The sequence below is a fragment of the Antedon bifida genome, chromosome 6 (assembly GCF_963402885.1).
Source record: "Antedon bifida chromosome 6, ecAntBifi1.1, whole genome shotgun sequence".
Lineage (NCBI taxonomy): Eukaryota > Metazoa > Echinodermata > Crinoidea > Comatulida > Antedonidae > Antedon > Antedon bifida.
Genome location: NC_136231.1, coordinates 24,575,503 through 24,601,461, shown reverse-complemented (window position 1 = coordinate 24,601,461; position 25,959 = coordinate 24,575,503). Strand labels below are relative to the sequence as shown.

The 25,959-nt window shown below is 31.6% G+C and overlaps 2 protein-coding genes across 5 annotated transcripts in view; one reads left to right on the top strand and one right to left on the bottom strand.

Annotated features, from left to right (window-relative positions):
• The window catches only part of LOC144844202 (adhesion G protein-coupled receptor L2-like), a 49,021-nt gene extending 27,408 nt beyond the window's left edge, over positions 1-21,613 (top strand). Inside the window, exons 3-25 of the mRNA XM_078700973.1 lie at positions 3,393-3,496; positions 5,745-5,864; positions 6,116-6,418; positions 6,841-7,152; positions 7,941-7,997; positions 8,626-8,733; positions 10,729-10,823; positions 12,099-12,338; positions 12,520-12,727; positions 12,967-13,089; positions 13,780-13,846; positions 14,149-14,311; positions 14,585-14,634; positions 14,993-15,116; positions 15,298-15,407; positions 15,864-15,963; positions 16,260-16,422; positions 16,724-16,793; positions 17,032-17,092; positions 19,339-19,424; positions 19,852-19,978; positions 20,356-20,778; positions 20,892-21,613. Of these exons, the coding sequence (XP_078557099.1) occupies positions 3,436-3,496; positions 5,745-5,864; positions 6,116-6,418; positions 6,841-7,152; positions 7,941-7,997; positions 8,626-8,733; positions 10,729-10,823; positions 12,099-12,338; positions 12,520-12,727; positions 12,967-13,089; positions 13,780-13,846; positions 14,149-14,311; positions 14,585-14,634; positions 14,993-15,116; positions 15,298-15,407; positions 15,864-15,963; positions 16,260-16,422; positions 16,724-16,793; positions 17,032-17,092; positions 19,339-19,424; positions 19,852-19,978; positions 20,356-20,778; positions 20,892-21,029 (3,309 nt within the window). The 5' untranslated portion in view covers positions 3,393-3,435 and the 3' untranslated portion in view covers positions 21,030-21,613. The remainder of the gene's footprint in view (positions 1-3,392; positions 3,497-5,744; positions 5,865-6,115; positions 6,419-6,840; positions 7,153-7,940; positions 7,998-8,625; positions 8,734-10,728; positions 10,824-12,098; positions 12,339-12,519; positions 12,728-12,966; positions 13,090-13,779; positions 13,847-14,148; positions 14,312-14,584; positions 14,635-14,992; positions 15,117-15,297; positions 15,408-15,863; positions 15,964-16,259; positions 16,423-16,723; positions 16,794-17,031; positions 17,093-19,338; positions 19,425-19,851; positions 19,979-20,355; positions 20,779-20,891) is intronic.
• A 732-nt stretch (positions 21,614-22,345) lies between these two features.
• The window catches only part of LOC144844213 (prolactin-releasing peptide receptor-like), a 45,398-nt gene continuing 41,784 nt past the window's right edge, over positions 22,346-25,959 (bottom strand). For all 4 annotated transcript variants that reach the window (XM_078700989.1, XM_078700988.1, XM_078700990.1 and 1 more), the window contains 2 exons: positions 24,572-25,266; positions 22,346-24,014 (listed from right to left, as the gene is read on the bottom strand). In XM_078700989.1, coding sequence (XP_078557115.1) covers positions 23,940-24,014; positions 24,572-25,266 — 770 coding nt within the window. In that variant the 3' untranslated portion in view covers positions 22,346-23,939. The remainder of the gene's footprint in view (positions 24,015-24,571; positions 25,267-25,959) is intronic.

Here is a 25,959-nt window from a genome sequence, read left to right as displayed (position 1 = left end):
TAAATCGCTGATTCTAAAGTGTTTCAAATCAGATCTCGCACTCTTACACAGAAAGTTAGGCCCCCATCGTTTAGAAACTTATACTACAGTATTCGAACTTCAGTTTGTTCATGTTCATTGTTTATAATTGAGAAACTAGATCCGTTGAAACTTGAACTACCCGAATAAATTGGCCAAACACGACGATGCGTCGTAAGACAATACAGTTGTGGAATATGTTTTCGTTCTCATAACCAGTAATACTTCCATTAACAGTAGATGTAGGCCTAGGCATGATAGCCTAGGTAATGATCGATTTACGATGGCTTCTTCGTATAAATAGATTGTTTTTATCGAAAGGATTTGTCCTGTCTGCATTTATATTTGTGGTAGGGCTTATGTCGACATACATACAGAAGCATATTGTTTATGGCAACATAATTTGAATAGGTATAAGATAACGAATGACAATTTACCAACACTTTTACACTTATAGCCCTACTCAAATGTATGCTTTTTATGTTTATTGATAAATAAAATAAAATGAAATACGAAAATCATCTTGATCAATATTGGATATATAGATGAGTACGGTTTCAAAGAAGAAAATCATTTCTTATAGCGCTTTATATAAACCGATCATCTGAACAGTCCTTTTTTGTGGAAAGGTGTGTTTTTTAAAGATTTTTTTTTCACTGATTTTGCATTGTTTTAGTGAAAATATATTTCTAGTAGCAGGAGTTTAACATCAAAGCTGACATATCGTTGATATTATTGATGACATTAATGTATAGATGTTATATCATCTGTTATCCGATGATAATGTAGACAATGTAAATTTTATCTGAGAGGCTTCACATATCTCTTAAGTTGTCAGCTATATTGTTTCGACAAGCTAATTCAGCATTTCAACGAAATCCTTATTGATATTCTTCGCTTGAGAATTTTTGTTTACGACATATACATTAGTGTGTTTTGGCTAAGCTTTCAGCTAGTATAATTTGTATTGAACTCGTCAAGTAAGATTTGTGATGGTATTGCAGGTATTACAGCCCGAAGGATTAGTAACAAAATAACCGCTGTCGAATATCACCTGTAGTCTAACTTAATCTATTTCAAACAACGTCTGAAATTCTATCAAACATTTCTATAAAAAGGAAACAGTTACTATTCTGAACAACTTGAGGGTTATCGAAATGGATATTGCTAATATGGCTTTTGTAGAATTTGATTCAGAAGTTAACAAATATCAATAAAACAAGTTTTTTAGTGAGCATCTTATATTAAATTTTCTATATTCCAATTACTCTCCCTCTTTCACACATAATCACATAGTGTCCAGTTGCACTATTGGTTTTCGTATAGGAGACGTTGCTTCTGACGTGTCATTTTGTATTTGGCTTGTCTTATCTTATGATGTTGAAGAACCACCTCTCGGTACTGTATCAGATTAGCCTCTAGTATTATAGGAACATTCCGTAATAAATGCATCACTTATGATACAGACCATAACATAATCTTTAACCTAAACCTTACAATACAGGGTATCACATGTGGTATGCTAAATTACGTAATTTTCCTAAACTGGGCAAATACAGTACTGTCGTGTGTGGAGATACAGTAATGCACTCCATGAGAATCGGTTAGAGACGCCACCTCCACGGCCCTATACAGACACATTTATAACCATTCGGGTCTACTAAGTAATGCGCAATGATATATTGAAAACATCACCTTCTTTAAATTTTATTTTTTGGTATCATTCAATTTGAGGTGGAAGAAATATGATGATAACGTAAAATCCACATTATAGAGAACATGACTAACTATCCCACGACCGCTTGAACGTTTCTATGAGATTGATGGTTAGCTAAATAGCATGTTATAATATTAAGATGATATATGTGTATTTCTGTATCGTATATCGCCCAGTCAATTGATCTATTACAATTGTCGACTACAAGCTCTGTGTATTGAATCATTCAAAGGCAAAATACTAAATTAGTTAGTCTTTCATGGTAAAATTGTACATGAGAGAGATATCAATTGTATGATGTATGTGCGATGTGAACTTAATGTCTTCTATGATCAAATATAATATTTTATCTATTGCTATATTTACTTTTCGCTTACATAAAATTGCTATTACAATATCATGTGAAGTATGTATACACACTTTGTTGTTGGTTAATTTCATTATTCATTTGGTTGGTAAACGTAATAAGCTTGATTCCCACTAAGACGCAACGTAACGTCGTAGGCGCAACACCAACCAAACGTGTGCTTACATCCTTGCGTTGCGTCCAACTATAGGAACCCACGCTTTAAATAATAATTTATCTATGCAGAAGAAGACCAAAAAAAAAGTGATCTCAATTTACTAAAGTCTAAATATTCAAACACAAACATGTTTGCGTTTGTCATGTGTTTGTCGTGTGTTCAACAAATCTGTATTTTGTTTAGTATAGCTTCTATATTTATATCATTTAATTACTGTATATAATTTAACCCATATACTGTATATGCCAAGTTCCTTTAAATGTAACTCTGTCCCGAGCATGTCTCACACTAAACAATTTAGTTTGACAATATCTGTCAGGTCTTTCCTAATTAAAACGTGATCACTCTTTAAATAGAATTCAACAAATGATATCACTTGCCACAGGGACTGAATTAATCAACGACAGCAGGTACATTCCTCTCTTGACAGATCCAGAAATAAAACCAGTAATGTCTTTAAAAACTAATATTAAACCTGACAATACAACTAAACACACTATAGAATTACACGGGTATATCATAAGATAATGGGTTTTTAAACATAATTATAACTCAATTAATGCTTTTTATACAAATGTTACGTCGCCTTCGGCTTTTAGAAGATCTTTACAGATTTTACTCAATTATTGTCTCACTCGATCAATACATATTGTTTGAAAACAACTACTTTTACATTTCAAATCTTTTTCTAACATCTGCCAAATACCGCAATGTGATTTGTAAACCTTTGCCAGAGATTTGGCATTTGCCGTATCCAAAACCAATGAAAATATCATCATGATTTTCCGCAGAGCAAGTTTAAGTTTAAGTAATTAGTCATATTTTTCAATATTTACATACTTGAGTGATTTCAATGGTTTACGTTACGCATGCCATTTTTGAAGTCCTGACGAAGAAATTACATTTATCACTAGCTGGTTTTTCTTTCTAGCATTGTAATTTTTTCAGTAATTTGTCTTTCAAAGTATACATACGTTTCAAAATAACCGTACTTAATTAAAAAACATAGCAGTTAAAAGTAATTTTCATGTCTCTTTGATGGAATTAAATTAGTTGCATATCTTTGGTGTTATTAAATTCTGTATCGGTACTTTACGAGATGTTCTAATGGCATACTTTTCTCTTTTTTTTAGTGTTTTTTATCGCATTGCCACGCCATGTGCTATAGCTAACACAATGGAACTGATAGTGTATGTGTTTTTTATATCATCTGTATTGTTGCCACATGCTCTACCAGGTAAGCTATCTTTATCATTATTAGACATTAATGAAAGTTGTACAGATTCTTGATTCAAATACATCACATTTTCTCCATATGCCTTTAGTTGTTGTGCCGTGTTATTATTATTAGACATTAGGCCTGATGTGCAATTCAGAAATTCAAAAACAAACTCAATTTACAGGTTTTCATTTTTTTTTGCAAATGAGCCATTTATTCTAAGGTTCCGTAAGCTAATAAAAGATAAAAACTAATAATTCAACCTGTTTGTTTGCTTTCCCGTCACCGTTGTTTATCTAAGTTTTGGCAAAAGACAATTGTTTTTTTACTCCATTGCGCATAAAGAGTTGTGGTATATACTCATATAGTTGTAAAAACCTTACAGTTATTCTTAGTATAATTCTCATCACGTCCACATTCTTAAATATGGCCGATGTCCAATCGAACATAAGTTCATCATTCAATTAATTGGCTTTCATTTAATGATTGTTATCAACATTATTATAGGTCTTGATGCTGATGTCTTTGGAGAATACGATACATAATGTTTTGAACGTGATCTACAATATATAAATAGATTATTTGCAATCAGAATTTAGTCTATCGCGGCCCACTTAATAGAACTCAGGTTCGTTACAAACGCCGTGGGATTACATGTCCGCGTCTAAAACGAACTGTGCTAATTGACTTCAATTAAACTAACTTCATTACTTTGAAGGTTGAACTATATAGGTAAAAGAGAAGGAAAAAAAGTTATTAGCAATTACGGTATTTTTTATTGATTATTTATGGTCCATTTCACTATTTTAATTCAAACTTTTTTATTTACAGTAGAGATTGAACCACTCCACTTGGCATCATACATACTTTCCTTTTGTGTATGCCTACCTCTATCATCTCGTTTACATGTGATTACCTCAGCACACTCCCATTTTATTTATGCTAAGATATGGAACGGTTAAGTAATTTATGATTAAACAGGCTTAAGTGTTTTATAGCCATGTTTTGCCCAATGCGTTATTTATTATACCTCATAACATTATATAAGACTATATTGAATCCTATCATTGAACTATAGGTATTGAGTCCTCTAGCTTTTCGCCAAATTGAAAGATGAAAAAAAAAATATATCTAATAAAGTGCAAGCGAATCCCAATATAATCCATTCACATCATACCTAGGTTTATCCATGTTATTTATCTAGGTTTATTTTTTTTAGTAATGTGTTTTGTTTGTGGGTCCCTTCTAGAAGGGATCCATGATAATGATGACTTCCAATTACTGCTTTATATATGTTTACTTTAATATCTTTTTTCTATTTTGTATATGTTTATTCATTATTATCTGAATAAATGTTATCTGAATCTGAATTGTTGAAACTCTACAATAATGAAATAACATAAAATAATAAAAAAAAACTATAACGCATTAACTGGTTTCCATGGTTAAAAATATTCCCCGCGAAATGATTTATTCTACATGCCTGATATCGTCTGTTAACAATTGGCAACAACCGTCGTCAACTATAACAATGTTTTTTCTACTTTTTCGTCTGATACAGTAGAGTCCTGGAACAGCTTTTGTCATTATGAATGAACTACTTTACTTACATACTCTTTATTTTTTGTAATTACGGTATTACAGTTCAGATAATAAATTAAGCAGCGGAAAGTTTGCATGATAAAGCAAACCGGTAATGCTGAACTGACAAAGATTAAGTCATTTTTATTCAATTTCAAAGCAGAGCGCTAATCGCTCTACTCACCGTCTCACGTCCTTTGGATTCTGACCGTACAACATCTAATAAATTGAAATAATATGTGGTTCACCAGATAACTTTAAAGAGAAAAGGAATATGTACACTCCTAACCTAAGTTACTATCATTTTTAGAGAGCTTGCTTGTATGCGCTATATAAGAACAGACTATTATTATTATATAGCTTACTATGTCGGTCGGTTGGTCGGTCGGTCGGTAGGTAGGTCGGTAAACACTAACTCAAATTTTCGCATGCGACTGCAGCCATGTATATAGCCCTTGTTTAAGATATATATTTTTACTTTTCTATTAATTCTATAATGTACAGTAATTATCTCCATAAGTCAAACTAAATTAATATGATATTGATGTTTTAAACCCTTAAGTTTCAATTCACTAAAATTGTGTTTGTCTTTTGAGGCCTCGTTCAACTTTATTGTAATTTATATAGGCCTAATAAATGTTTTTTAAAGTGTATTTTTTTTCTTCACTTTTCTAAAACGTTGAAGGTAATATCAGTTACCAATGTCACAGGGGATATTATAAGTTACCAAAATGCACCAATACACCAGAACTATACTTCTGTAAATGTGGACCAGGTTTTATATGGAACGGCGAAGTATGCATTGGTAAGTTTAACAATGTGGCTCATGCTATAATTTTATCATCAAGGTGTTTATTATTTCTTCAAATAACCATTTACAAGAGTAACCAAAATAATTTCTTAGAATTATTATCTTTCAGTAAAATGGCTACAAGATGAAACTTGAAACATTGAATTTTTCAGTTCTAAATAAAACAATGTTTCCGATTTAGATTAAAATCTAATAATAATATAATATTAATGTTTGCATAAATAAATTGTTTTTATTTTCAACAGCAATGTCTGCGGATTCACGCCTTGAATTTGACGGGAAGGACAACCGCACTTTTACAGTCCTACTCGGCAAAGCATTTTCTCCTTTACAAGCATTTACAGTAACTCTTTGGCTAAGAATTGACAATGAATATGGCAACAGTACTAAAACTGTGTTATCTTACAATGGTACGAATGAATTGGACCATGATATTGCTGTTAGTGTTGGCAGGGGTGGACGTTTAACAGTAGGACGCAATTCTGTAGATTTTCCGCTGGATTTAATACACAAAAAGTGGGCATTTTTAGCTATTACATATAATATCAGTAAGTATTATTTCTTTTGGTTTTATGAAACAGATAAGTTAAAAAAAACAACATAATGAGAACTATTTGTGAACACTGGTCACATTGGTTACTTTCATGATGACTCAATGTGATGTGCTCAGAAGGGAGGAAATTGTGTCAATTATTCATTTTAAATTAACATTATGTTTGTCAAAAAACTTAAAGAAATTATATAAAATAACCCAATAATTTACCAAAAGGATAAGAAAAAGCAGATGAAGGCTGGCCCAAGAAGATCTTATTTGTTGTAATGGACATAATTAACTCCTGCATAATAATAATAGTATAGTATTTCAGAGACAAATCTCTGGAAAAAATAACCTATAACATTTGTTTCAAACCTCCTGTTTAATCAACCTTATGAATATTAACATATATATATAATTATTATTTTATTTTAGCTGGAGAGTGGAAAGTTTACCAGGACTCGAAATTAAAAGGCCAGGGAAGAGAACTAATTCGTACAAACTTAATCCAAGGAAATGGTGATTGGATTCTGGGTCAATCAAAGCACTTCGCCTCTCATCAGTCATTTGTTGGTAGCTTAAGTCACGTGAACATTTGGAACGAGACATTATCTATAAGCGAAATTTTAAATATTCAAAAAGATTGTTTTTTTAAATACTGCGGAAATCTTGTAGAGTGGGTTGACTTTAGAGGTGGGACGCGCGGACACATGAAACTTCGATGGCCTTCAGGTATCCCAAAACGAGGTAAATAATAATAATTTTTCAATTTTAATTCATATTAATTATTAGGTTCATCAGTGCGGTTCTATTGGCAGGTGTCCTCAGCTAGAAGCAGATCGAGTTGTTATGATATTTCATGCTTTCCTTTGTTGCGCTATCCTCATTCTTTTCTCATCTCACTCCTAGTGTCACTCCTTTATTATTATACATTTCCAAAGAATGCATCCTATTCTTTTTTGTTTAGATTCCAGCATATGTTCATTGCAATAATATTGAGCAAAAAAAATCTTTCGAAGAATTCATTATTTACTAATAAATGTACAATTTTGCCGGTTACTCTGTAGAAGTCGAACGGCAAGTTATGTATCTGCGGAAGATTGTTCTAGCCTCAAGCATCATTAGTATCGACTTTTACTATCCATATATTTAATATACTACTTACTTTAATTATAGAGAAATGTATTAGTTTGTTACATTAAGAAACTAATAGTGTGTCTCTGATAATGAAAATGTGATTGAATATTTTATTAAAGCCTCAGTAGATATAACGCAATAAGTAATCAAATGTCATCGTCTTTTTCCAATTTTATCGTTTTGCTCGATTTGCAGATCAGTTGGATGTGACATTATCGTTGTTTTTGGTTTCTTTATTTTCAACCAGAATGAGTATCCCTTTGTGTTCAATATAATTCCTATATCTGTTTGGCTGTGTTTGGACAATGCCAGTAAAAATGTTATACCATTTTCCATTCACCAATGGTGATTAAAAAACACAACAATCATATCTTTCTTTTGCAATTTCTTTCTTTTAGGATCATGTGAACGAGATGTTGCGGAAATGTGTGACGATTTCTGCAGTAGAAATAATGGTGAGAACAATAAATGATTTTCTCAAGTCCATAAATAATAATTGTCACCAAAGCAAGAAAATGGATGAGTTTTCGCCACAGTCGTAGTTATCCGAATAGATTATTAGTTATGATTAGTATTTTATCGCTCGATTAAAGTTTATTCATTGATCAGTTTTTTTGTATATTGCTCTTTTCCACAATCCGTTTTATTATAGAAGCACACACCGAAAATATGGCTCAACTCAGCAAATTAGAAATACGAGAATGTGAATAATAATAAAGGATTTAAAGCTTTATTCCTTAGACGAAAATGCAATCATTACAACCGGTGAAATATAAGTACAATTAATAAGGATTTTATCATATAAAATGACTATAGGAGGATTGAGCCGGCAGCTTGAAGTAACTTAAAATCTAAAAGCACGTTTTGTTAACGACATCAATAATTTTCAACATGCAGAATATTTGCAGAAAGCAATTAACATAAAAAAAGATTTATGAAATGTTTCAGTTATTCTATGTGTATATAAGTTGTAACCAAGCTAAATGATAGGATATAACACTCAAGAGAATCTGATACGAAGATTATGTTTAAGCATTTTATTTCTTAGACATTTAACGATTTGACGTGTTTTTTTTTGTATAGGAACGAAATGCGTTCTCGATGTTGCAAATAATGTCGAATGGGAGAGGACACGTGCTGGAAAGGCTGTAACTTACACGTGTCCTGGTTTGGAAAATTCAAGACCTCCTCGTAAGTTCGAACACATAAACGTAATTGCATATGCATTTAAATTTCACTTTTAAGATAGAATTATCTGATACACACATAATTACGACCACAAAATGCAATTTTGCTGAGAAAGGCATTGCTCAAATATACGGTGATTTGTTTTCTATACACAGAATAATGTTATTCTTATCACGTTCGAATGATTATAGGACACCGTCTAAAGTTCTAATAATAATACTTTACTAGATAGAGAGCACAATGTCGTTGTTATTATAATACAAACATAATAACTTATAACAAAAAAAAAAGAATGGTGATTCTTTTATATTGAATCACGTGGTATCTATCAAAATACACTACAAGGAATATTTCCAATCTCCTCTGTTGTCACGATATGATAATGAGATCAATTCAGCAGGCCTTATTATTATCTTTTCACGTGATTTACACGCACGTGACTTACACATTCAACCTGAAGCGACATATATAAAGTACACAGGCATGCACGCTCAAATCTTCAATGAACTTCTCACACCGGTAAGGTATTCAAAGCCAGAAGATATATAACAACGTTTTACTAATCGTCATGTTCTTGTTGCCTATTAATGTAATCATTTTAAGAAGCAGAATAAAGAAGAAACCTACTTAAGATGGCTAGTTTATCGGCATTTTAGATTAAATAACAGTCAACGTATTTATTACCACTGATGTGCACGTCTGAAACAAGCATGTAACTAGATATCTGAAATCATACAATTTAAAGGTTTTTTCCTTCTACAAAGTGAAATCTGTTTTAAAATATCCACAGAGTATCGGGGTAATCCCTAATATTTCCAAAAGATGCACTGGGTTCAGGCTTCTTAAGCCTGTTTTCCTGTCGACGTTATTCGACGCTATCGTCGTTGATTGTTAAAAGTTCAACGACGATCGTTTGAAAACGATCAAGTTGAAATGATAACGATAGCGAGTACCTTTTCCTGTAAATCGTTAACATTTCAATGTTTACGTAGGAGATCGCCGATTATTGTTAACGATAGCGTCGACTAACGTCGACAGGAAAGCAGGCTTTAGTGCACACTAGCCAGATGAATTGACTACACTTGACGTTTAGGTCGAAGAACTATGTTAAGGACTTCTTTTTTATAATAAAACATGGTAGGCCTACCATTTTTTACCCCAGTAATCGCCTCTGAAATATATCTTTTGTTTCTTTGAACATTCAAGTCATTGTAACAGAAAGTGACTGAATATTTAAATGTAACGTCTAAATATGATATTTAGTCAATAAATGTTTTTTAAATTCAATAAATGCAAGACATGATAGATATGCAGTAGAATGAATATGCAACCTTCGCGATAACATATATATATATTTCTATGTTTTTGTAATTAATAGTGTATGTTTATTGCCGAAATGAATAAAATAAAAAAATAAATAAAAAAAAACATCAATGTCTTTACGCATTCAATAAAATATAATTCTGAGAAATGATATTTCTGTCGGCCAAACAAAATGAACGCCGCCAACATTGTCATGTCGCACCAAGTTCTCTCATTCAACGAAAGACAAGGTTACGAACGTTATTGAAACAACATTTTAGAAATTTAGCTTGAAATATCATTTTTCAGTTTCAAATTTTTCTGGCAGACAATAATATATAGTCAGCCTGCTGATGCCGTTTAAACGTGTGACTTTTATTAAAGATGTTTAATAGATTCCACATTGTCTTAACTAACTAACCGGTTTACTACCTAGCTAACTGGTTTGCTAACTATACTAACTTAACTAACCGGTTTGCTTTTATGTTTATAAAATAATTTATCAACCTCTTGGATTGAACGCCAAATAGTTGTATTACTATACGCCACACCCTTAACAATAAACATTTATCCTCCTTTTATGACTTCATAATATCATCATTTAAATACTACTATAATAATAATATTATGTTATAAAATAAAATATGATATGAAATATTCTGTTTAACAAACTACATCCTTATTTCTTTAAAACAGGACAAACCCATCGAAACTGCACGTCAATTAAAAACGTGGGACACTGGTCACCACCAGACATGTCTGAATGTATATCTGATCAGCATAAAGAATTAGTGAGTATTTTACAAATATTTCTCCTCTAGTTTTTACAAGTATCATACAATATCATTTATTTTATTTACTTAGGAAGGCGTAATACATTGCTTTGAATGTTATCATCTGGAGCCTGTAAAATCCCCTTTTTTAAAAAATCATTTAGAATAGATCAAAATAATTTACAATAGTAGATAAGGTACTGTATTAACACAACGATTTACCTAGGTAAAGTTGTACAATATTCTAGTATACACATTTTTTGGAATGACATTTTAGATTTCTTTAAATGCCATTTGGAACTACAGTATAAGTAAAATTCATCAATGTCAATATTATACCTAATAGTTATAGAAATAAATGTAACTGTGGTTTATGGGTTTTTCTGGTAAGGATGACAGATCGTACGGAGGTTTCTTGAGGGTTAAAAAAACGTTCAATGAGTCGCTTGACATCATATATTGCAAAGTAATGTTACAGAAGGCTAAAGCTCCTTGAAAACATTCACGAACTGCCATGTAATTAATTGTACTACTGAGAGTTATTAGAACATTATTTGTACAAATTATTCCATGTATACCATTAGGTTGTCGACGAAACAGCGTCCAAATGTTAATATATCTTGTATAAAGGTTGTTTGCTAATATAAATTGATTTTCACATACCTATTTAGGTTGAATCAATTAAAACTGTCTTGCTTACTTGTCAACACACTCTAATTTTCTAATATTCCAATTTGATAAACAAGATTAATTCAGAACACGTCTTTGTAAATTCTAAAATTTCTTCCTAAATAAGCTGTAAGTATTTTTTACTCGCTTCTAATTATGATGTGGAATATTATTTTCAAACTGAATAATAAGATCATCATTTCAGTCATCATCAGCCAATGCTTCTTCAAGTTGAACCCATTCTTGTCTGTCATATGCAGCTCTCAATCAAGAATAGGATATAATAAGATAATAATACTAAATTAAAGTTGGTCAATTGATTGATAACGAATGTTTCTATAAATTTGAAACAGTGCAATTTCAAACAATAAATAGGCCTCTATAAAAAAAAAACCCCAATGTGTATATTTTAAAACAGGTGTTGAAATCTCTTCTTTCTTGACCTTCCGTACAACGACGATGAATTGTGGAAATAAGTAGAAATAATAATTAGATTGAACAGTAATAAATAGGTTGAACAGTTTTTAAAGTAACACATTCTTTCAGTTTTATACATATAATATTGTTCTTTTAATATAAGCTTACTATCCATTATTTAATAATTAATTATCATTATTATTTGAGGTGAGGTTAGTGGAAGATGGAAACTCATCAGTATCTTATCTGGCAGATCTTCTTTATGATATCTCAATAAAATCACCCGAACGAAGTCGAAATCCGACAGATCTGGCTTTAGAAGTGTCAATATTATTCAAACTAATAAATCTCACAAAACTGAACTATATGCAGATGTACATGTATGATGACGTCACGGATTTTTCAGACTATCAACTATCATATGACGAAGTTAATGAATTTGCCCGTGTAAGTTTAATTATATTATCATTATCGAAAGATGGTGTAGGATTAAAGAAACAAATTATTGAAATGCTTTCTAAAGAGTGGACTAAAAGCAACCGGGAGATGTTTTTGTGTCTTTTTAACACCCATGCATTATGATTAACCAATATCGTTTTAAAGGTATATGTTTAAATCTTATTTCCAGACAGCGGTTAAAATTGTAAGTCAGATTATAGATTCATCACGTGGTAGGGCATGGGACGTCACGATGCCACGTGGTACACTGGCCTTACATGTAATACACGTGGTTGATAATTTACAAGATCTATGGGCGTCGAATCTGCTTTCTAATACTGCTGCCAGTAACGTAACAAAAAAAGAAGAAATGATTCGGATTATAGAAGAAAATATTGGTAATTACAATTTATGATTCATTCATATTCTGGAAAATTGTTTTTTCACCCTCCTTAAAATTATAGTAATAGAAACTGCGTATTCCTCCTTCTTCTAAACAACCTCCTGATTTTGGTACGTAACATTTATAACAATTTCCACATCCAGGCAATGTTGCTTCTCGCTTATTACGGAAACTGATAACCGAAACTTTCTAATTATCATTCTCCCAACGGTATGTGCATTTTTCTTTTCTCAGCTCTTCAAATCTCAGTAGAAATGGTCCAAAATTTCAGAGGATTTAAGTTTCCAACAACAGATGACAAAGGCTGTGCTGCCTTTCCTTCGAATTTTTTTACGAATTGGACCAATAACGAATCAGGTAGCGTAAGTTTATTATTTATTAAAGTAGTGTGTAATTTTGAGGAGGATGACATTGATATTTATAGGAAAAGAGTAAAACAAAAAGAACATTGTTTCTTTACGTTTTCCATTTGTTGAATAATGCTATAATATTGGCAAAACTAAAAAAAAACGTTTCTGCCTCTTTAAGTTTTCCACTTACACCTTGTAGAATTATTTGCTATGATATTCACAAGACTCGTCAAAAACCGTTTCTGTCCCTTTAAGTTTTCCACTTACATCTTGTAGAATTATTTGCTATGATATTCACAAGACTCGTCAAAAACCGTTTCTATCCCTTTAAGTTTTCCACTTACATCTTGTAGAATTATTTGCTATGATATTGACAAGACTCGATCGTCAAAATAAGTTTTCTGTCTCTTTACATTTTCCACTTACATCTTGTTGAATTATTTGCTATGATATTTACAAAGAATCGATTGTCAAAATCAGTTTCTGTCCCTTTAAGTTTTCCACTTACCTCTGGTTAATTTCTTATTGATATGACATTGACAGAACTCACCAAACACAGTTTCTGTACCTTTAAACTTTTCACTTACGTCTTGTTGAAAGGTTGTATTGCTTTGTTTATTCAATAGATGATAGTCTAATGATTTGAAAAATATCTAGTATACAAAATATTAAGTCTGTGATTTAATTCTCTTCTCAGAAATGTGCGTCTTGTCAGTTACGAGATACAGTAACCCATTTGCGATGTTGTTACCTAATCATCCCGAGTAAGTTTAGTAATAAAGAATCTTCGCTAACGCCCACGGCATCAAAATGACAAACGTAGTTGAAGCTAAACATGTAATACTTTTCAAAGAGAAATTTGACAGTTGTGGTGTTAAATAAGTGAAACAAACTTGACGCACGCGCACAAAAGCCGTACTCTTTTTCAACAGCGTTTCAAGGCGTGCGTCAATGTTATACCACTTACATTAATTGTCAGTCTTGTTTTCGAATAGTTACTTACTTTATTATGTTATATATTAAACATAAAACATTATGTTATAATATAGTTTTGCTTTATTTCCAGACCTATAATTGTTACGCATTATCGAGATATGGCTAGAGAGCATGCGCACAAGGAGGATAACATCAATACTGTAATTCTTTCTCAGCGATTTTACACTAATACAGGTCGGATGGATGCAGTCAACATGTCAGTACCTATTGAATTAAGCATGCAATATGTTGAGGTAAGGAAGAAATGCTTTCTTTTACTTTCAGAACATAACAATACCAAACTAAAACCATTTGAATTTTTGTAAGATTCAAATTAAATCCTTAAGAATATTAACATAATTATGAGGTGGGAGTTGTTTTACATTGATTTGAAAACAGAAATGTCAATTGCTCTGATCAGATATTGATATCGATATATTTGTGCATATTCAGTATTTTTCCATATCAGGATTTACTGTTATGAGCAGAAGTGTTTTTCTTTAATTATATTTTATTTTACTTTCTAGGATTTCAATGTTTCAAACCCAGCTTGTGTTTCATTGGATGATAGTGAAGGGTAAGACTACATCTGTTTTAACTACCCAGAAGCGCATGCGCAACAGTACCTGCCTGAACTTTGTTAATCAGAAATTGGTCGTTTCAATGAATGGAATAAAAAACCTTTTGCACTTCTAATGAGCGTCTTTTCGCTTGTTTACAGTCTCCTGTTCATATAAATACAAAGAAACACATCCTAGACTTTATTTTACTTTATTCACCTTCATTGATTTCTGTTTTTACTATTATCAAACTAAATGTTGACTGTCAACTCCCGTATTAATTCTTAATGTTAAAACCAAGTTGAAAAATAGAAGAAACTGCTCCACCTTATTTGGATTTTTGTGCTTACTTCAAGACATTTTTTTATTTAACAGAGTAGAAAATTGGAAGTGGGTTGTTCGACCTGATTGTGACGTTTCTCCAAGCAATTATGGCGCTAAGTGTAAATGTATGAAACCTGGAATATACGCCATCACAACAGATATGTACGATGTCAACGTACGTATTCCAAATATATTGTTTTTGTTACATTATCATCTTTATCGTCATCATCATCATCATCATGATCATCGTCATAAATCATCATCATAATCATCATGTTCTTCACCTTTCTTCATCATCATTATGATTTTTCCTGAAAATTATATAAATGAACATTATTTATATTGTGCATCTTTAGTGGCGTTCGCCGGCAGATCCACGCTTCACATTCACGGCAGCAGCTTACATTGGAATCCTAGTCAATCTTACTTTATGTTTCACATCATTGGTGCTATATGTCTACCTTAGGTGAGCTTATTTTTATTACTTGATGTAATTTCTATTAAATATTGTATGTCCTTCATCTACTGCAAAATATTAAGGAGACCACCGAATTGTATATATACCATTTGATACTTCATATCAGAGTACAAGAAGCAAACAAATCGCATAAAACTAATGCAATATTTAAAGTTGTATCGCCCTCAACACATTTCTTGTAATAAATCATGTCGATAGGCGGCGGTGTGTTACATATTTGAATAATGCTGCAAAAATAATAATTAAAGAGATAGTTTGTATGTAAAACATTTTTTGGTGTTTAGAGTATTTTTTGACGTCGATATTTTCACTCCCGCAACAGCCTTTACCGTTTGCATAATATGTTTAATTCCGCAGTATCTCTCGCTCGCTTAGTTAGAAAATATAGGCCTATTAATATCTTGTTAATACATTTTAGCAATCTCGTTGTGAAATGTTTTTCAGGTGCAACACGGATACTGTAGCAGTGCATAGAAATCTAGCAGTTTCGATGTTTCTTCTGCATTTTGTCTTCTTAGTTGGAGTTACTCGTAAGGAAGTTGAGGTAAATAAATAATAAACCAAACACAAACACGCTGGTCGTGACATCACACTATAGAGGGCGTACCTGAACTTCCACACATTTTGAGATATCGTAGTACAAACTCAATCCTTTGAAAGTATAATGTAGTTTTGTAATTAATTGCACAAAAACATTTGTTTGTATATATATATATATATTTTTATTTCTCGATAAAATAATAACGTCGACGTACGTAATTATCTGTTTAATTTATTCATTGAATTTTTCAATCTCATCAATGATCATCAAGTACTATTTAGTGGTAATTTTTTTTCCAGATAATTTGCCAAATATTTTCCGTTGCGAATCATTACTTCTTCATAGCTACGTTTTGTTGGATATGCAATGAAGCGTTTAATCTTTACGTAGAAGTTATCAACTCCATTCACGCAGATACACAACAGCAACGGCCAATGTTAAGATACTATATTATAGGATGGGGTAAGGTGTAAAGCTCTGTCTACACTATCAAACTAGTTTGACAAAAAAAACGTGATGTGCTCAAATATCGTAGTGATATGCCCAAATACCATAGTGATATAACATCATCATGTCCATATATGGGCTCATAACACATAAAGTTTGATAGTGTAGACTTAATACATTCCATGAATGTTAATAATCACCTTAGAGAAATAATTTAAATGTTCAAAATCTTTACATCGTGTTTGTGTTTTGCCACACCACAGATTATTATCTTTATACCATTTGAATTAATTATTAACTTATCGGCATTTTACAGGTTTTCCAGCTGTTCTTGTCGGTGCTTTTCTTGGTTCTAATTGGGGTAATAACTATTTTAGTGAAGAAGTGTAAGTTAGTTTGTTTAATTTCCAATTATTTAAATTTGATTTTTTATTGCTAAAAACAAAGCTGAATAGGCCTAAAGAGTTTTCGTTTTCCCGTATTATTGAGATGTTTCAAATTGAATAAGCTTTCTAAAACATGGAACTAAACATACTGTAAATGAATACGAAAAAGTATAATATTCTAAATGTGTGTCACTAACAAATATTTCACCTAATCAAAATGTTCGTTTTTTTTTAATAGATGTTTTGTAAATAACCAACATGTATGGCTGCTGATAGGCCCGGCATGTGGAGTATGGGCGGTAAGTAGGCCTGAAAATTGTTCTTTCAATCAATGGTGTTTAAATAAAAGTGGACGATATATTTTACGTTACGTTTTTACTAGTCTGGGTCCTAAGCGGGGTATCGGTTTAATATTGGTAAAAAGATGAACATTTTGACACACATGGCGTGTCATACGTATACTTGAGGTACTAGTTTCGGACAAAAGTAAGTGATGATCCACTGGTGGCGCTCGTAAATAAATACGGAGAAGGCAAAACTTGCCTTGAAAATACTGTACTAACAACCGGAAAAAGACAAGTCGACGTTTTAACTAAATCTTCATTAATTAAGGAAGATTTACATCACACTGGTACATGACAAGTAATAATAATATAATAATAATAATATATACGAATTTGTGAAGCGCCAATTCCAGCAACAAGTGATCAAAGGCGCTGTGGACTTAGATGTTACTTCTTTTCAACAACGTTCTTCTCCCCTAAGGGTCACATCGTGTCATCGGCAGCCAACTACGGCGCCATTACGTCTGTCCACGACAGTGTGTGTGTGTGTATGAACTAGTACACCGGGGTAACCCCCTACTCGTCTCGAAAGATGTACTAGGTTCTTTAAAGTGCACATGAGCCAGATGTACACTGGACCTACGGTTTATAGTCCTTATCCGAGAAGACTTGTTCTACCACCAGAACCATAGAGCGAGTGAGCCTCGAACTCTTGCCGATGTTATGGCTATGGATTACGGTTCCACTGTCTTAACCGCTCGGTCACACTCACGCCTTAAACACTGGTTATATGTTATACGCCCGCCTAACTATTGGAGCATGTCATCTTTCAAATCACATTATCCCATTTACTAACATGATGGTACTAATAAGTAAAGAATAAATCGAAGGTAACGATACATATTAGCCTAATTTTATTAGTTAATATCAGCAATTAAGGTTACTAAATTACCGTTTCATCAAAGTAATCAAAAGCTAAAAGTGATTTTCACACAATACATATCGTAACATATTAATGTTGCAATTTGTTGTGAGTAATGTCTAATTTACTGAATGTATTTGCAAATGTCATGCTCAGTCAGGCTGATTATAATCATTCTTACGTCAGTCAATAACCGTATTGTTAGAAAAAATGTATTTAATAATAATAATAATAATGCAATGCCTTGGTCAGATAATGTAATACTTTACATAAAATCGACTATTTGAAACTCTGAAAAACATCTGCAATATGAAATAATTCACTCGTTAACGTGAAAGACAATTTTCATTTTAAAAGCTGTTGAATGTAGATATAGGCCTACACAGTTAAAGAGTATATACATAAGACTAACTTGCATGAGTTAATGACAAGACTGACTTGAGTAAACAAGACTAACTTACATGAGCAAACAAGACTAACTCAAGCAGTAAACAAGACTAACTTATAAGTTAACAAGACTTACTCAAGCAGTAAACAAACTAACTTACATGAGTTAACAAGACTAACTTACATGAGCAAACAAGACTACCTCAAGCAGTAAACAAGACTAACTTACATGAGTTAACAAAACTAACTCAAGCAGTAATCAAGACTAACTTACATGAGTTAACAAGACTAACTCAAGCAGTAAACAAGACTAACTTACATGAGTCAACAAGACTAACTTACATGAGTTAACAAGACAAACTCAAGCAGTAAACAAGACTAACTTACATGAGTCAACAAGACTAACTTACATGAGTTAACAAGATTAACTCAAGCAGTAAACAAGACTAACTTACATGAGTTAACAAGACTAACTCAAGCAGTAAACAAGACTAACTTACATGAGTTAACAAAACTAACTCAAGCAGTAATCAAGACTAACTTACAGGAGTCAACAAGACTAACTCAAGCAGTAAACAAGACTAACTTACATGAATTAACAAGACTAACTTACATGAGCAAACAAGACTAACTTACATGAGTCAACAAGACTAACTTACATAAGTTAACAAGACTAACTTACATGAGTCAACAAGCCTAACTTACATGAGTTAAGAAGACTAACTTACATGAGTTAACAAGACTAACTCAAGCAGTAAACAAGACTAACTTACATGAGTTAACAAGACTAACTTACACGAGTTAAAAAGACTAACTCAAGCAGTAAACAAGACTAACTTACATGAGTTAACATAAATGCTGGCTATTGTTTTTATTCTACCTGGAATATTATTTTCTATTGTGTTTTTTCTATTTAATGTAATGATTCTAACAATAAGATTTGATTTTTCAGATCACAACAGTTGTACTTATATACACTGGTCGAGATATTATGGAAAGTGCTTATTCAAAAGATAGGGAGGAAAATAAGAATGTTTGGTAAAATAATTTATACTTTATTATTTTACGATGTTATTATTATTCAAAACTAACAGTTACTCACTGTAAAACCCTTTAAACTGACTGCAGTTTGTATTGTTAACATTAATACTCCATAATATTTATCATTATTATGATGATAGCTATAACGAAAATACTTTTACGAATTATGATAATAAAAAATAGCAATTTACTTTATTATTATACATATCTATGGAGGACACGGATAACAAAGAACTGGTAAAGCGTTGCCATCGTATTCTATCTCATTTAAATAAGTGAGATAATATTATCATACATACACAAATTATATATTGTTGCTTGGAATTAAAAGCTGAAATTATAACCTAAATTCATCTTACCAACATTTTATGTTCGTATAAAATACAATTTAGCAAATATTAATTTAATTCTTTTTGTAATTCAGGAACCATTGCAAAGGATGCTGGGTACAAATAACGTTAATGGTTATTGCATGGGGCTTTGCATTATGTAGTTTGCAAATTTATGGACTTGTTGTACAAATACTGTTTGCTATGTTTGATATTTTACAGGTAAATATATTTGTCTAAGGATTTCCAATTAAAATAACAATGAATTTCCTCGAACAGAAATAGTAATCAATAATTTTGTTTTCGCAACAAAACAACAGTATAAAATATTATGCAAACAATAACAACATCGTGTAGGCGACATAAGAATGATGAAAAACACGCGCCATAGATGTACAAACATTGTAATGAACAGCACCGTCACGTACAATTTGGTCTTTAAAATAACATTAAAAGAGTACATGATTTGAAATATTTTATACGAAAAGGGAACTCAACAGAATATATTATTGTACAGAATACATTGTCGTGTTGTACCATTACTTTATTTTATTAATTAAATGTCTTAAATAAAGTTTTACCGTATTGTTTTTTTCTAGGGTGCGTTCTTTTTTATGTTTTTCTGTATGATGAACGCTGAAGTTTCCCGTGCAATAACAGATCACCGTATGTCTCTTACTAAAGTTAACGCCAAATCTCCAAAATTGGCGCGTTCATCAAAGTACAGTATATACCGGCGATATGTTCCACCAGGTGTGGGTAGCAGTTCAGAGCCTGATCCGTCGGAATCATATTCAAGTAAAAGCGATGAGTTTAGGGGAAGACGGCCGATTCGGAGGCAGAAGTTTAGGCCTATAGATGATTCATCAACAGAAAAGGGTCCTAGCAGTGATGATGGGTCAAGTTCACCCATTAAGCACGTAATGGTAAATATGCCAGACAATGAAAACGCACAACTGTTGGCAAAACCTAATGTTCAAGCAGAGATACCAAAGAAGAGAAGAGGCCTACGAATAAAATTTGTAAGTAGGAGGAGGGCATTACTGTTGTCTTTAATTGAAACTTGTTTACAGGAACAACTTTGCATTTAAAGTTCACGCTAGATAATTCGTACTTTTTTTTTTACAATTTTCAGGAATCACTAGATAGCAATGCTGACAGTAAAGCAGAAGTAAAACCAAAAATACGTCATTCTCCAGTAGGCCAAGAAGCGCCAACGATTGAAATAAGGGAAGGACTAGAACAGCAAACTGAGATCGTAACTACTGTCTAAAAGCATGAGTGACAATTTCTTGACACATTTCTGAATGACTTGCTATAGTCAGTTAAAATGTATCTAGTGACAATTTCAGAGTCTGGTGCATTTCTAGTGTTTTGTTCAGTTATGAAATTAAAACACATATTGGAGACATTTGACAGGCATGTGACACAATATGTGGGCACAACGTCGGTATACTTAACTGGATAATACCATTTTTGTTATCAAACTAAAGCAAGAGACTTTGAATCCCTAATCATCTCTATCTTCAAATATTACGTGAACTGAATGGTTATATGGAAGATACTATTATATACACTGTATTATATTATTTAAATCTTATTATATAGGCCTATTTATTTTTTAGGGGAAAATTAGGGATTCCGTAAATGATAGCCCTATATTGATACCAGTGAACTGTGTAGGCTTCACTGTTTATTGTTCTTTATTAATCTTTACATTAATTTAACTTCATAGATATTTCTAACTATCAGGCATTATCAAGAAATGAATAAATAATGTACAGTATACATGTAGTACTATTTCAGAATCCTAACCAACCTGTCAATCAGATTTTGAAAAAATAATAAAATTTTGAAATTGTAAACCTTCCATTCTCTGTTAAATTATTACATTATTCCATTATACTCTACGCTTATTTTGTATTTTCAATTTCAATACCATTGTACTAACTGTCTATTATTAGAAGCGTTTTTATAAATCATCAATCCGTCCATTCCTCCTCATGTAGGCTACTACAATAACATTTACATCCGAGAAGTATAACCTTTTAATTTTAACATATCTACAGCTTATATAACACAGCTCTCATAAAACTCAAATAGAAATATTAGGAGGTTATGGAACGCCAATAGTGACTAATTGATTGAGGACAACTTGTGGGTGGATGAAAATCGCGCTTGACGGTTACGTTGCCTTCATCTGGATTGGAATCACTATGGCTTGTAAACAATGAATGTCTGTTCTTGTGTTTCTTAAAAAAAGAGTATCTAATCAACTGGAGAGTTGACGTAATAGAACACACATCATTACCTTGATCATTTCTAGTTGTTTCTTTAGTAATTTTAATAAATAGTACCTTTATGGTTTTCTCAAATACCTACTATATAGTATTATCAAAGTATCTTAATGGCTAATAACATATAGAGATAACATAGTGAAACAGTAATACTTCTACTATAATAATATCTCTAAGCTAATACCAAAGTTATCATAATGGTAATTAACATATTATTGAATTGGTCAACAAGATGTATCGTAGCAAAATAATGAATACAACAATTATCAAATTAATTATATTTTAATGACAAAACATCCGTAAACGAATACATAAAACACAGTTATATACATTTTTTAAATAATTTTTAAAAACAACAAAAAGTGTAAATATGTAAAATTAACAATAGGCATTACTGGAGGATAAACTCATTGGAATATTTTTGTTATTTATGTAATACTCATTATCAAAATGTAAAGTATACGATGTTTTCATACTTTTAATTCACATGAATTTACTCCAAAATATCATAACGTGCAAACCCAAACAATGTTTAGTAGTAAATTTAGTAAATAGGCCCTACGTAAATTTACGTAGTAAATGTGTACTTTTCTTAAGTTATTTTTGTTTTGTTAAAAAGAAGATTACCTGAACTATCGAAAAATGAACTATTCGGTTACAGCTAGGCAAAATATCTTCCAAATCCTATATGATTTACAGACCCAACGTAGGCCTAGGTTTTATCCAGTTATTACTTAATAGTAATAGCAATATCATTTTTGTCTGTACTTTTTATTGTATTGTTTTCGAATAGGCCTAAACACATTAAATAAGGATTATTGCGTTAATAATTATCTTTCTTTCTTATTTGTATTTTATCTGTGAACACGCTTTTAGTTTTGTTCAAAAAGAACATGTATTCCGGTAATGCACTGTATATGATTAAACTTCAATAATATCATTATTATCGCAACAACTATTATCTCTCAACTATTATGATTACTTATTACCTCTCTTATATAGTGATATAATTATTATAAATGTCATAATAACATGTCGTCCTTCATTGTATATTACTTAAAGCAATGGAATGACTGAAAAGATTGACATTTGTAGTGAATTTACAAATGTTTTTTAGATTTGTTAACAACTCAAATCGTCAAGCTAATATCAAATGACAATTTTGAAATGCAAGTAGTATGAATTAATTGTTACGTGATCAAGTTCAAGTTTATTGTTTCACACAATACAATATACAATATAATACAGAACATAAATTAATAAATATAATTGTTTGAGGAGGACGCATTAAGCCAGGGCTTTAAGTTTGGTCCTCCAGATAAATAAATATATATTTAATTATTTAATTTAAGTTTCTTTCTTTCGTCTAATTGACAAATAAAATTAAACAAAAAGGAGAAAGAACAATAAAGAGAAAAAAAACATTCTTAAGGTAATTGTCAATACTAATGTTCTAAATTGTTTGAAATAATACTATACTAACTGCATAAGAGTGAAATTACATTACTCATGCGCACTGTACTAAATTGACAAACACGTTTCGTGGCTTAAATTAAGCATATCATATTTAAATTAAGCATATCATATCTAAATTATTCTACTGCAGTTTATGTAGTAATAATGTTTTACTACAATAATGTATTATTTTAGTTTGTTTCAATGAAGGAATTTATGGAGCAGTCAGAGGTGTGTTCAAAAAAAGCTAAATAATTGCATAAACACGTCTTAAAGATTAAACAAAGTGTACTGCAGTAACTGCAGTATAATAATTTCCCTTGCATACAGTATTAAAGTAAGAGCAACATTTATTGTAAATATTGTATGTGTATATATATTTTGAACGACTATTTTGGAGATCGTAAAAGCAGCAGTCTCTGATCTCTAGGTTATATATCGGTCTGTAACGTTGAAAGACCTGCGGTATTTCTTAAGGGCATCACTTTACCTCTCTTGAAAAACATCTGCAATGAAATAACAAATACAGTAAAAGAAAAAATATAGCAAATAGGCCTAATTGTATTACGGTAATTGGTTATTATTAAGTTATCGGAATCTTTATTCATTATAACCAATATAAGCAACAGTGCAGTATTCCTATGGTAAAGTATAGTTTAGGAACTTTTTCGGTACTGTATCTATAGCTAATTGGTCCAGTATCAAATCATGTAATACAATGTCACATATGCATCACATGTGACGCATGTATCACAATGTAAGCCTAACCACATAATACAGTTGCCACATGTGATACATACACTGGTATATATACTATATACTTTTTGTAAAGGAACAGTTAAATATTACAGAAACAGTAAGATGTAAGATCCTTTGCTTTTGCATATAATTTTGAATTGAATGTGTAACACTGTATTCAGAATTAGCCTATGATACCGGACAGTCATACCGGACAGTACAGAGAATACGGTGCATATTTGACGCTAAATCACCCACTGAATCATTTAAGATTAAAACAAATTTGTTGTTTCTGAATTAACAAAGTTTCCAGATTATTATTTACCTGCATCATTGTGTTCTTGAACTTTCTACTCATAAATGCGTAGACAAGAAAGTTGAGCGAACTGCCACCATACGCTACTAGACATGATGAGATTTCTAACACTGCTAAAAGCAAGTCCTCAATGTCTATGGTGTATTTTAAGAAACGGACAATCAGAGATGGAATCCAGCTGACACAAAACATGACCACAATAACAACAACCATTCGAACAGTTTTATCCACACGACCCTTCTTTTTCGTTGCGCCGCCATTTTTTTTTTCAGACAAGACCTTTTCTGCCGATTCCTTTGCTTTCTTGAGAACTTTCACATAACAGTGAATCATGAGATACAACGGAGTAAACAGGAACAAACCAAGAAGAATCCATTCGTATTTCGACGGGATGAAGTAGATCACCACGGCAACTAAAAGAGAGATTGCCCAAACAGCCACCAAAACGTATTTACATCTTTTCACCGTTATTTTACGGTTCATCGGATTCATGATTACGTCATGACGGTCTATAGCAACGGCGGTAAGATTTAGAATAGATGCGACCGAAGATGAGTAAAATATCTGTTGCTCGAGTATGTATGAGAAGCCAGTGTGACCACTGTGTACAGTGATGCCAACAATCAGTAGAGGAATACAGGCTATGCAGACGAGAAGATCCGCAACCGCCAATGATGTCAGAAATATCTCGGTTATCGATCGATCTGTAAACAAAATAATTCGAATTATTGTAATATTAATTTTTTTCAATTTTTTTTTATTTAATTCAATTTATTTCCTGTATTTCATTTTATAAAACAATATAATTTACATTACTCGGTTACATTACGAATTAATACAAAATAAGAATAAGTAACCTTTTAGATAGATACAAAACATATGGCTATTATTATACAAAATGTCAAAACAGATTTTATTTAAACAAAAAAAGGTGCGAAATAAAAGTTTAGCTATTTTAAAAAACAATGTAGGCTACTTTTCAATTTCTCTATAACTCTCATCCAAGTAATTTATGTGAGGTTTTTGTCCGGTAACTTTGCAGGTATAAATGTACAGCTTTGCAATCAGTATTAAGTTATTAATTGATTATTTTCAATACCAAAACATATCCTTTCTGTATCTAAAGTCAAATTTGTTCAATAATAAATTGTATTTTCATCCACAGGATACGAATTACTTTGCATTCAACAAACATGTGTAATAAAGTTTGTTCTTTTTCCAAACAAAATTCACAAATTGGTGATTCAACAATTGATATCTTATGTAGAAAATAGTTAGTATAAATAATACGGTGAATAAATCTATATTGAAAGTGTTTAAGTTTGGTATTGATTGTACATTTATGCAATGTTGTGAATATCACATTCCATTACAATTGTATATTATCAAGTTCATTT